We start from the raw sequence: 13,551 nt of genomic DNA on the forward strand, positions 1-13,551 counted from the left end.
TCTTGTGTTTGAAGGCCATTAAGTGGTGTCCCCTTTGAAAAGGGGCTGGATTAACATGGGCATTTTCATTGAAGTGGAAAATTTGAGCTCCTAATTGGAGACTGAGGAATCAGCACCATTCCATCTGGTCCATAAACCTGCAGGCTTAGTGTTTTACAGTAATCCATTGAAATTACTGATGGAACAAGCTGGAAGCAGGGGAGTAGGATTACTCTGCAAAAGTAATTAAGTGGGATGTTAATGAAAACACCCCTATAGCTGTACAAATATTGGGTCTGAGAGAACCAGGAGCAAATAACATGAAAGGCTGATCCCAAAGTGTCCTGGGGGTATTCACGCACCCTGCACACACTGTTGGCTCCCTAGGGAAAAATCCCTAAATTGGACAGCAAAGGATGAGGAATTAGACACCATGAAGACCAAGAATGGACAATACCATGTTCTCTCCAGCAAGAAGGAGCTAGGTCATTGCTGAACATAGCCCTTGAAAACTAGAAGCCAACCACACAGGGACTACTCAAAGCTGAGCACCCTAGAGGCCCTCAAAGCAAAGGAGACATCAAACTCTTCTCTAGAAAGAAGCTTCTCATACAGACGTAGGCCTGGATGTCACACAAGTATTCCTTCTATTAAAGGCTGATTACAAGCATTGTGCCTTCAATGATGTTTCTTCACAGACATTAACCTAGATATGAAAGTTAAAGCTTAAGGGGAAGGAAAAGGAGAAAGAAACAGCCCCTCAGGTTTACAAGGGGGGTGCTTGTCATTCCCAGAGCCACAGATGTAGATGCAAATATACACAAATATATGGAATTGAGCAGGATCCAGGCCTCTCCCTGCCTCCAGAGCCAGAATACCTCATCCAAAACTCAACAGCCCCAGTAGCAATGGTTGGAGGTGGGAAGCATCTCTTTGCCTTCAGCAATACCTACAGGAGCTTTCATTCACCTTTGAGGCATCTCCACTTCTTGCAAAGCTTTGCTCTGAAGTGGTCAATTTTAAAGGGTTTTTAAGGGAGGAGCAAAGACCTCCTGAATACATGGGCAGGAGGCCAGAGGAACTGCAGGCGAGACATGATGGAAAAGGTACAAGTGGAAGGACTATCTGAAACCACAGAGAAGGTCCATGAACAGCTCCTTGTCTGGAGGCAAGGAAAGAAGAAAATAAGTAACAAAAGTGGCATCAGAAGATACATGGATAGCTCTACAAGCTGTGCAATGACAGTATTAAAACCTCTTCACTACAAAAGCATTAAGGGGTTTAACTAAATGACTAGGCAGCTCCCCAGTTCTCCCATGCCCAGCTTGAGACAACACCAAGAGGCAAAATTCAAGTCCAAGTGTCAAAGCTGATGAACAAGAACCCTCTCAAGCATGATCAGAGCTGATGACCATGAATGCCTTCATCTTTCCACAAGAACACAAAGAAGCTGCCCTCCAGGAACACTTGTAAGCCCTGATGCAGTCTGGGACCAAACAGTTCAATAACATCCAGGACATCCCAAGATTTCATTCTATGATTTACCTAGACCTCTTCTGAGAGACACTAAGCCATCTATAGAGCTGCAAAGTCCCATCCTCCTCAGTCCCATCCAAATTATGTTTTCTCAAATGGATTTCCTAAGATGATTATCCAGGCTTCCAAGCCAACAGCAAAACCATACTGGAAAGTCAGGTATTATTGGAGCACCTGATGTAACACCAAAGCCTTGTGAAGATGTTGAGTCAGGATCTTGAGACTTGCTGCCCTTAGGGACTTTGTGTGATCTCCCCACATGCTGTTTTCCTCCTCACTCTTCATGAGGTTGAGTAAGAGCAGTAACCCATGGGATTACAGCACATCTCACCTCCAGAGGATCTTCTGCTGGTCCCAAAGCATCACTCCTGACTGGCAGGGACTAATATAAGCATTATGCCAAGGCCACCATGGGGAACAATCAAGCCCAGTCTGCAGCTGCTCCTGGAGCATGGCAGAAGTAGTGCTATTTCACATATACAGGAGCAAGAAGGAAACAGCTCCAGAACATGATGTTTAGGCCAGGTTACCATATATATATATGAAAGGAAATACCATCATGAGCAAAAAAGGCCATATTTAAATCAAAAGGTAGATAGGGGAGATGGAAATTCATGGTAGTCCTGCGGAGAAGGACTTGGGGGTGTTAGTCAATAAGAAAATGAACACAAGCCAGCAGTGTGCAGTCACAGCCCAGAAAGCCAACCGTATCCTGGGCTGCATCAAAAGGAGCGTGACCAGCAGGTCGAAGGAGGTGATCCTGCCCCTCTACTCTGCTCTTGTGAGACCTCACTTGCAGTATTGTGTTCAGTTCTGGTGTCCTCAACACAAAAAGGACATGGAACTGTTAGAACAAGTCCAGAGGAGGGCCATGAGGATGATCAGGGGACTGGAGCACCTCCCATAGGAAGACAGGCTGACAACATTGGGGCTGTTCAGTCTGGAGAAGAGAAGGCTGCGTGGAGACCTCAGAGCAGCGTTCCAGTATCTGAAGGGGGCCTACAGGGATGCTGGGGAGGGACTATTCATTAGGGACTGTAGTGATAGGACAAGGGGTAACGGGTTGAAACTTAAACAGCAGAGATTTAGACTGGATATAAGGAAGAAATTCTTTACTGTTAGGGTGGTGAGGCACTGGAATGGGTTGCCCAGGGAGGCAGCAAATGCTCCATCCCTGGCAGTGTTCAAGACCAGGTTGGATGAAGCCTTGGGTGATATGGTTTAGTGTGAGGTGTCCCTGCCCATGGCAGGGGGGGTGGAACTAGATGATCTTGAGGTCCTTTCCAATCCTAACTATTTTATGATTCTATGAGACACAAGAGAAAGGCCCATCCTCCAACAGCTTGTGTTCAAAGGAACCCAAAGCTTTGCCTGTGCCCATACTCTCCAAGCTAAAAATTACAGCAGAGCTCCTAAAGAAAGCAGTGATGGATTTGATCATGCCTCACATAAGGGAAAACCAAACCAAAAACCACCACCAAAATGTGCTATTTGGTTATAAAAGGGATTTGTCCTTGCTAAATTATTTTCTGAGGTCAACCCTTTAAGGTTCAACCAGCTTCGTGGGCTTTAGGTTGCAGCTAGGGACATGAATAGAAAGGTAAAGTTGGGTGCTTAAGAAACAGCCAGGTTGAATATGAGATTTCTCAGCCTTCCTGGTTTAAAGCTCTCACAAAGGAGAAGCAAGGACATAACTTGTACTGGAAGAGGCCATAGACTGTACAGGAGCCATAGAACATCACAGCTTGTATGTACACAGAGAACAGTGTATGTTAAGAGAGCCATGAAATGAATGTGGGTCATTAAATTATACGAGTCGTGTGCAGCTCTGAGGTTTACTGCCTCTGACAAAGCAGGATTAGAGGCAGTATAATTGTAGAAAGGCCAATTTGATGCTCAGGAGACATCTGCCAAGTGACACTGTTCAACCCTCAGCACAGGAAGATGTCAGTGTTAAAGAAAGCACCCAACCAACACCTTCACATGAGGAAGAAAAGGCAAGAAAGAGGCCAAAAGACCTTTTTTCTAGAGGAGGCCAAGACAAACAGGTCCCCTTTGAGGGATGTCAAGGCTGCAGCCAACTCAAACCCTATATTTGCAGGAAGCACACAATGATATAATGGTGTTGTTCACTCCCCAACACCTCTTCCAGCTCAAAAGCACCCATCTGGGGTGTTAAATAGGGCAATTACGTGGTTAGGTTTCCTTCTATAAGCAAGTCCTTAGGCAATGTTTGTTTAGAGATGATCACCTTTGCACTTCACAACTCCAGTAAACACAAGGAGATGGAGACTGAATGTCCTGAGTGATGAGGCACACCTACAGCACTTACTTGTGACCCTGGTTCCAAAACAAGGCCACTGCCTCAGAGCTTTCCCAGCACTAATAACAGATAAAACTAATCACCTGGAGGAAGAGGTGGATGCCAGCAAGTCCAAAGGGCAAAGCTGTGCACAAAGGGACTCATTTCTGCTCTTTATTTTCTGATAGAAAAACAGGAGCTCAATCGCTGGAAGCAAAGGAGTAAAAGCAAAACTGAAAACAGCATGTGATGTGATCAAAGGATAACTATGATCAAAGGACAACCACAAGCCGTTACTGTGACACCTGTGAGAACCTAAAACACAAAGCCTAGGACATGCTGTTAAAGCTATAAACAAGAGTAGGTGCATAAATCCATGGGACCTGAACATGATGCACTCCCAGCCCAGAAAAACAACTGTATCCTGGGCTGCACCACCAGAAGGTCAAGGGAGGCGATTCTCCCCCTCTGCTACACTCAGACTCCACCTGGAATAATGCATCCAGCTCTGGGTCTCCAAACATAAGGACATGGAGCTGTAGGAGCAAGACCAGAGGAGGCCACAGAGATGATGTGGGGGCTGGAGCAGCTCTGCTCTGGAGCCAAACTGAGAGAGCTGGGCTGGGTCAGCCTGGACAAGAGAAGGCTCCTGAAGGGGAGACATGAGAGCAGCTCCAGGGCCTAAAGGGGCTACAAGGAACCTGGAGGGGGGCTTTGGACAAGGAATGTAGGGACAGGATAAGGGGGAATGGCTTTAACCTGCCAGAGGGGAGATTTAGATGAGCTCACCTGTGAGGGTGCTGAGGCACTGGCACAGGGTGCCCAGAGAAGCTGTGGCTGCCCCATCCCTGGCAGTGTTCAAGGCCAGTTTGGACACAGGGACTTGGAGCAAGCTGCTCCAGTGGAAGGTGTCCCTGCCCGTGGCAGGGGTTGGAGCTGGGTGAGCCTTAAGGTCCCTTCCAACCCAACCCAGTCTGGGATTCTATGATCTCCAAGACCAGCTTTAGTCACAAAAGTCACCACCAAGACTTATAATAACTGGAGCAGCTGAAGAGCACCCACAGAATAGGAGGAGAAGCTCAAGTTTAATTTGCATATAGTCTGGTGACATCCATAATATGTCAGTGGCAAGACATGAGTCGTTACCTTGTGCTGACACGGGCTCTACAGACACCTCCACCTTGACAACCTTCACACCCCCAAAGACAGGGAAGTTCAAGAAAAAACTGCAAGGGGAGCAGAGTACCATCCAACTCCTTATGCTTGCATACCCACATGGCAGTGGTAAAGTGAACCCTGGTGCCAGGCAATGCAATATGTAAGTGATGAGGTGCTGCTTCAGAGTCAGGCATTTTTGCCTGTTTTGTTCAATATGGCATGGAAACATTTGATGGAAGTCAAATTATCTGCACTGGGATTTGTCATTAAAATCATGCACTGCATATGGGTACATCTGCGCTGCAGGCTGGGTACCCCATGGCCAACAACATGTGCTCACCCCTAGTCTCACAATGCAAAGTTGGTGTGTTTGATATCAGACAACTACAGCTTAGGGATATAGCTGAGGTCTAAAGGCAGAACGAGGTCCATCTCAGCTTCTGCTGTTCAGATCAACTCAGGAGATTGTGGTTACCATGAGGATGTTAAGCATAACCCAGCTGCATTTGAGAAAAGTACCAGTGAAGCTCAACTGGCTTCAGCATTTCCATTATCCCAAAGTGCTGCATATGTTCCCTAAAACCTTGAGGATTACTCTGGATTAACTGTATAAATTATCCCTTCCAGGGAAGAGACAGCTTATTGCTTTAAGGGAAGGGAGTCAAAAGGCGGGGGAGTTGGAACTAGATGATCTTAAGGTCTTTTCCAACCCTAACTATTCTATGATTCTCCAAGTGTTACTATTCAACCCTTCCCCATTGAAGGAAGAGGACATAGTTGATCTTTCCTGTTGGACAATCCATTGGGATTTCACTCTTTCAACCTCTTCAGTGCTCCCTTGCTCCCTCTTCACTAAGAGATAGGTGAGGTTGGTTGCTCAGGGCACAAATACACCCCTCAGATGAAATGGCAGCAGCTCTGCTGGAGCCTGGCTCCACATCTCAGCTCCTCCAGCATCCATCACCACCAAGTGAGTGACCAACCAATCTTTCCAGCACTACTAGTCTGCACTCACAATGGAATTAGAACAGCACAGAGGTACTAAAGAACAAGGAAATCACATGGCTTGCACCCAGGAAGCCTTCAACCCGAGCAGGAATGATTACTGAAGAGCCAAAGATCAGTGCATGGCAGGTCAAGCAACAATCACCAAGTGTAATTAGTGCAGTGATGACCAACTCTATGACATTGGATCACCTCTAAGCTGTGTTTGCTCTCCAATTCACAAAGCTTGCATCAAGGCAAACTCCAGAATATCAACATTTGCTCTGTAGTTAAAACTAGAGCAAAACATCTGTGCAGAGACAAGGTACAGTCAAAGATGACAGCCTAAGAAAGTTGGGTCTGTTCAGCCTGGAGAAGAGAACTGCATGGAGACCTCAGAGCAGCTTCCAGTATCTGAAGGGGGCTACAAGGATGCTGGAGAAGGACTCTTCATCAGGGACTATAGCGATAGAACAAGGGGTGATAGATTCAGACTGAAACAGGGGAAGCTTAGGTTATATACAAGAAAAGTTCTTCGCTGTGAGGGTGATGAGGCACTAGGACAGGGTGCCTAGAGAAGCTGTGGTTACCCATCCCTGGCAGTGTTCAAGGCCAGGTTGGATGGGGCTTGCAGCACCCTGCTCTAGTGGAAGGTGTCCCTGCCCGTGACAGGGGTTGGAAATGGATGAGCTTTAAGGTCCTTTCCAACCCAAAGTCATGAGCACATGGTGTCTAAGAACAAGCCCAACCCTGCAGGTTTTACCAACTAAATGCTTACAGCACCCCCCACTCAATATAAAACATGCAGTTACTTAATTCTCCTCTCTCAGGAGCAATAATATTCCCCAACACTCAGTTTTGATCCCCAAAAAGCGATGTTTCCAAGCACACAGATGATCCAGCAGCTGGAAAACACACAGTAGAAACAGGGTAACTAGATCATCAGGCTCTCAGCACCTCTTTATTTCCAGAACTATGATGGTTTGTAAGCTGTTTTGATAGAGTCAGAGCTGTCAACTGGGATCACTATTCCTTTTTGCAAACCACAAGTTTATGGCAGGCCTGCACAGGACAAGTGGCCAAGTGACCCTGGTTTAGCTTTGTTAGCCCATGGGCTAGAGAGCAAAACAAAAGCCACACTCCACATACAAAAGCAGGCTTTAAAATCTTACATTTTAAAAGATTATCAATGATTTCCTTCTCCCATTTCAGAGAAGAATATGAGCTATTAATATAAGTAAAAGTCACAACAAGTAGTTTTTGCTCCCTGAACATGTATTTATATATAAAAGTCCCTATCACTACCCTAATCTCATGAAGCACTCTGGCTACAAGCTGGGTTTCTGTGGGAGACATTACCAGCTAAAACCTCTAAAACCTTTTATTGAGAATATGGTTACATCACCACAGCCTTTTAACAAATGAGGGGAGGATTAAGGTTTTACATTTCCCAACAAAGTGCCTCGCTCTTGGCTAATGCACTCAGAAGAGGAAGGAAAAATAAAGTGGCAAAGAGAGAAAAACAAAGATATGGGAGAACTGGGGGGTTTTAAACAGCAAAACCTGCATTCAGCTTCAGTTTAGGAGAGTGAAACTGCTTTAGAGAGCTGGGGGAGGCTCAGGGCATCGTGAGAGCTGAGGCAGGGCGCCAGCAGGAAACAGATGTATTAAATCTTCAGCCTCAGTACATGAACCCTAGCAGAGAAAGCAAATAATCACCAGCACAGCAGTGGGCAGGATCCCCTGCAAGTGAGCAAATGTGCGGGGGCCCCATAACAACCAAACAACTACAAGAGGTTGTATTGATCATTTCTTTGAAATAAAAAGTTGGTATCTCTAACAGGAAATCTAATCAGGTGCTTTGTTTTTTTAATGAGAAAAGCAATTGTGTTATGACAGATGCTGTAGATTCCCTGCCAGTTCCCCCCCACAAAGAGCTGTAATAGTTTCCTATGTTATTCTCTGTCCAAACAGGGTAAACCAATTGCTCATATAAAGGAAACTCTGTCCATACACAGAATAAACTGGTAAAACAAAGTCCTCTTAATCTCCCCTTACCTATTTAGACAAGCCCTGTATAAACTCCAACCTGGTTTAAGGTTGCAACCTCTTTAGCCACAGTCAGAGAGGCCAGGCTCAAGTGACTGGAGATCAGATTGATCCTTGTTCAGCCCTGGCTGCAATCTCAACCCTCACTCAGGAAAGAGGCACAGAATAAACCACCTCTAGAGAGCCTGGTTGTAGTTTTGCTTATTTGGTTGTTAGGTTCTGTTCTTTGCCAAAGGGCTGCAGAAGTGCAGGTCTCTGCTGAAGAACGGGTTCTGAAAATTACAGACTTGGATGAAGAGATCAGATTACAGGGAAAATTCAGTGCAGGTTTATAAAGCTGGCTCCCAGGGGACAGACCTAACGGGAGAACTGCTTAAACAACCCCAAGAGAGAGCATTTACCCATCTTCTCTTGCAAGAAACACACTCTAATGCATCCACGACCCCAGGAACGTGCATTGACACCCGAGGGACAGCAGGGAAGTCAAGCAGTGGGGTTGGTGGCAGCCTGAGGACAGCACTTCTTGGCTTCACCATGCTGTTACTGATTAAACAAGTGACGGCAACAGGCTATCAGCCCCATCTCATATATATAGCAAATTTCCCTTGCAGGCAGTTGCCAAGGGATAAGTTTGTCCACGAGCAATACACTGCCCCATACACCTCCAACAGCAAGAGGGACAGGCAGCACTGGACCATCTTTCTATGGGCAAGAAGGAGAAAAAGCCATACTAAAGGACAATTTGGTTAAAAATAGTCAGTAGGAAGCTCAGAGTTAGTGGAAGAGAAGGTGAAGGAGTGGAGTTTAAGAGATGATGAGCTAAGAGATAGTTGTGTAAATCTGCTTATGGATGAGCACATGGCCACATTTATATCACCTATCAGACTGTACCCTGACCCTCCCAGCATGGTTTGATAGCCAGGATGGACCTGAACTCCAACCCATGAGGACCTCCACCCCATAGACCAACACAGGGATAGCCAGCCCCATAGAGCATCAGTTGGGTGCTTTGCCATCCTGCCACCCCCCCCCCATGGCACCCCACTACTGTGCCTCACCTTCCGGGTGCTGCCACTCTTCAGACCCTGCAGGAGGACGAGGGCATTGTCCCTGTCCCCTTCCCCATCAGGGCTCTCCTCTTCAGGTGGCATCATCTCCAGGAGCACAGCATCCACAGGCTGAATGAGGGGGCTCCTGCCTGGTCTCACTGGGTGGCTCTAGGGCTTGGGGCCCTTTCCTTGGTTAGCCTCACACTCTGCTAACCCCTTGGGGGGGGTCAAAGCCCAGCCCTGTCCTATATGAGGGGCTTAAACCCCCACTGGCCCCTGCTCACTTAAGCTGCAAGTCCCCATACATATAACAGTTACTTAGATCTAAGCACACTTAGAACTTGTGCTCTCCCTTGAAGATACACCCAATATGAAGGGGGGAACCACCAAAACCCCTCTGTAAGGGGGGTGGCAAATTCCACAGACCCCCTTGCAGAGCTACACGAGCTGGGGGTGGGGGTAAAGGAGAGCAAACCCAACAGACCCCTCTTATCGTTAACCCAGATGGGGGTCAAACCCCACAGACCTCCCTTACAGAGTTACTATAGAGGAGAAGAACCTCCACAGACACCCCCCAAGTTACACAGGCACCCAAATGGGGTGGGGGTAACAGAGAAGCAAAAGCCTACAGACCCCTTAACAAAGATATGGGGGGAAAAACCCCACAGACCCTCCCGGCAGAACTAAAATGGGGGGGGGGGGGGAAGCTTACAGACACCCCCGCCGCTTACAACACCCCAAATGGGGCGGCCCACAGACCCTCCTCTTACAGAGCTACCCCAGCTAACGAGGAAACCCCTATAGAACCCCCTTATAGAGCTACCCCAGCTAGAGAATAGGGGCAAACACCTCAGAACTCCCTTATGGAGTTGCCCCACAAGGGTAAATGTGGTAAATCCCCTCAGATACCCCCCCCCCCCCCCCCCCCTTGCAGCGCTACCTCAGCCGAGGGGACGAGCAAACCCTACAATCCCCCCCTCACAGAGCTACCCCAGACGGAGACAAGCACCACAGCCCCACACCCGCACCCCTTACGGGAGTCTTAACCCCACAACACGGCTGCCCTGAGCCCCGTCGGCCCCGCTCACCCCTCGGTGCCCCTCACGGCTCCGCCGCTGGGCGCTGCCGACTGGGAACGAAGGGGACGCCGGCCCCGGGGCCGCGCGGGGCATAAGCAGGGTAGTGGGGCGGGGTTAAGAACAGCGTTAGCCAATAGAGAAGGGGAACGGTGTTGAGTGACGGCTGTGCTGACCAATGGAGAGAGATTAGAGGGATGGGGAGTAACGGGGAGGGGAGGGGTGGAGGGTTCGTCGCCCGTGGCAACGGTGGGAATTAGAACGCCGGTGACGTCACGGGGGGGGGCGGGGCTTCGCCTCGTCCCTCGGGGGGCCCGCCCCACATCGGGGTGCGCGACCTCTCCCACCCCATCCACATCTGGATGATCCCACTTCCAACCGGGCACCCCCCCCCCCCATCCTGGACACATCTGGATGCCCTCCCCCTTAATCCCCTCTTTCCCCTCTGCGGCTTCTTCCACCCCCCCCTCCCGCAACATCTGGATTGCTGTGGTGGAGGTGCAATAAGGGAGCACCCATAGGCGCCCCATTCAGCCTTCTGGCCCAATGCTATGCCCCAGGTGCTCTCCTCTGAGTGGTCCCCTGGTGCATCACTTTCCCCCCTCCCAAATAAACCCCAAAACATCTGGATGGGGACACTGCAGCTTGCACAGCTGCTGGAGCAACACCTGGACTGCTGTGCCTTTGCCCTGCTATAGCAATAAGGTGCTGCTCCACTGAAAAATACAAAATAATACAAAATATAACATTAAAATATATGATGAAATGAAGTAAACCCCAATTTCTTGCTTTTTCCAGGCAGATATAAGCAAACCATACCCCATTTTCCTCCTCTGAGCCATGTGGTTGAACCATAGAAGTGTTTTACTCTTAACTGGGATCTTAAAATAAGAGTCAGACTAAGCAACAGTATTAAATCTGGTAAAACATTATGCAAAAATATCCAAGAGTTGGGAAAATCCCATTCCCAAGGTGCATGTAGGGTTGTAACGGGTACAGCGCCCAGCATGGGGATGCTGAGCTGGTTGTCACCTGTGTGTGTCAACACCAGAAGGTCCCTTAAGTCGTTATCATGATCTAGTATCATTTCCATAAAGAAGTCAATGAGACCATGCTTGTGTGTGATGAATCTTATTCCTGTCAACAGGATACAGGGAACTCTGTGCTGTTTAACAAGGGGAAACAAATGATCCCAACATACATGAAACCATTTATAGTGAATAAATCTCTAGCTGCCTAAATATATGAAGCCATTTCCACCTTTTCCAGCCAGCTTTTCCTTGTTGGGGCTTCAAGGATTGTGTGATTCCACAGAAGGGAGTGTGTTAGGAAGGGTTTCTCTCTCCCTTCTGGATTTCCCAATCCTAAAGAAGCTGCTGGACCAACAAAGTGGAATTACTGATCAATCTGGAATAGCAGCAATGCTTTTCTAGATGAATATTGCAGTGGTTTGCAAAGAAAAGTGCTTTAATTGTGTGACTGCAACTGTCTACACAGCAGAGGGTGTGCAGGAAGAGGTATTTATTCCTCTATTAAAGCTAATGAAGGAGCTGCCTGTGGCCCCACTGTGATTGACAGCTCATGGGATATTGTCACCTATACATCCCTCAACTGTGGTATCACTGAACCATGCAGAGACCCCATTTGCAGCCTGCTTTTCCCCCAAGGATGAGCCACATTCCTTTTGTGGTCCACATTTCCCCATTGCAGAGCCCTGGATGGAGCCATCCCACTTCCATCTCCCCCATCCTGAAGACCATCTGCAAAGGGAAATGATATAAAACTCAGTTATTAAGAGGTTTAACCCAGGCTGTGCTTGGTTAGGATGTATAACTGGAGCTGGTCTGAGTTAGGAGTGGTTTATCCCAGCTTACCCACTCTGCAAACCCTATTGCTTCCCATTATAAACATCCCAAATGGCATGGAGAGCTTGGGATAAACCTCCACCATAAATCTAGATGGGATCCATGGGGGAAAAGGGAAGAAAACGAAACACACACCAGTCCCTGGCTTGGCAGAAAGCGGCCAAGAGGGAGCAAGCCCCAGCACGAAGTCATCCTCTCCTGCTCCCTACCCCGGGGCTGGCTCCCATCCCTTGACAACTTTTACTCATCCAGCAAGAAAGGTGGCTTGGATGCTTTTTCCTGGGATGGTGCAATGGAGATCAAAGAGGCTTTCCCTGAGCCAGCCCTGCCTCTGGGCTTTTCCGCTCCCAGCCACGAACTGGGAGCATCATTGGGAAGAATAAGGTGGCTTCTTCCCAGGGGAACGTGTGGCCCCGCTACATGTCCTGGTTAGGGATTTCAGTATGGAGCAATGCCTTTTTTGCCCTCAAAATCCAGCATTTTGGGTAAGCTTTGCTATGAAATGTCCCTTTACATCATTCCCTTCCCTGTTTGCACCAGATTGGGAATAGCTGACACCAATTGAAGCTCAGCTGCGATGAGTTGCTTGATGGCAAAGCAGGCAGGTGAAAGCAATGGACTCCCCTGCATGAATAGGGTTGGAGAAGGGGAGGATGGGTGAGTGAGTGCTTCAAGATGAGGGTTATGAGCACCAGTTTATGGTACACTGCAGGACTGCATCCCTGCACCCAAAGTTTGGGCTCGAAGATCTCTTTAAATCCAGCCATGGGGCTCTGATGGGTAAGAGACAGCTGAGAAAGGCTGGATTTGGGGGCTTCTTTACTAATTGAAGAGGGATTTATGCCATGGAAGGTGTTTTTCTTTAAGCTGTTCTAAAGCAAAGCATTTGGCCCAATCCCACACCTAACTGGTGCAATGCATTTTCCTCCACGCAGGTCTCCTTGTTGAGCAGATGTTAGTTAGGGGATTCCCCTCAATTCCAGCTTTTGGGCTAAAACTCCATTTCCCAGGGTGCATTTTGAGCTGGGAGCCTCCAATCAGGGCTGAGAGAGGCTTTAAATAAGCTGCTTGTAGGGGGTTATTCCTCTTGGGAAGCAGTTGGGTAAGGTCTTCTTTCATGCTTTGTAGGAGCAATGCCTTGTCCTGAGTGAGTGTGGTTCTACCAGGAGATGCAAGTACTCACAGCTTGGTATTGGTGATAAAGCATAGAGGGTTTCAATGTGTTTTCTACTCCTTGTGAAGTTTGCAGCATGTCTTGTGGTGCTTTGTAGCTTGTTCTCTCTTTGAGAAGTCCTTTTTCCTCCTCAGTATTGGGAAATCTCTATGAATAAGGATCAATTCGGTGTTGTTTGAGTTTCCTTTGTGTCTTTTTGAGGCCTTGAGTTTCTAGGGGAGCAGTGATTTGAGGAGGACTGGCTGCTATAGCCATGAGGCTGGGAGAGGTGGTAGCTGCCTGCTTTGGTAGGGGACTCAATATCTCACCTTTTCTCTTGTCTTTTAGCTGTGTTTCATTATAGATCCATTGTGGTTGCTTTCTGGGTGTAATTAAGGCC

The 13,551-nt window shown here is 48.0% G+C and overlaps 1 protein-coding gene across 4 annotated transcripts in view; it reads right to left on the reverse strand.

The window, feature by feature from the left end:
- Positions 1 to 10,177, reverse strand: part of RHPN1 (rhophilin Rho GTPase binding protein 1) — a 34,055-nt gene extending 23,878 nt beyond the window's left edge. For 2 of the 4 annotated variants that reach the window (XM_034064425.1, XM_034064418.1), the window contains exon 1: positions 9,067 to 9,385. In XM_034064425.1, the coding sequence (XP_033920316.1) occupies positions 9,067 to 9,162 (96 nt within the window). In that variant the 5' untranslated portion in view covers positions 9,163 to 9,385. Of the gene's footprint in view, positions 1 to 9,066; positions 9,386 to 10,145 lie in introns of those variants that run through there. The other 2 variants (XM_034064424.1, XM_034064421.1) reach the window with 2 other exon arrangements.
- Between the last annotated feature and the right edge of the window lie 3,374 nt (positions 10,178 to 13,551).

The sequence above is a fragment of the Melopsittacus undulatus genome, chromosome 1, assembly GCF_012275295.1.
Source record: "Melopsittacus undulatus isolate bMelUnd1 chromosome 1, bMelUnd1.mat.Z, whole genome shotgun sequence".
Classification (NCBI taxonomy): domain Eukaryota; kingdom Metazoa; phylum Chordata; class Aves; order Psittaciformes; family Psittaculidae; genus Melopsittacus; species Melopsittacus undulatus.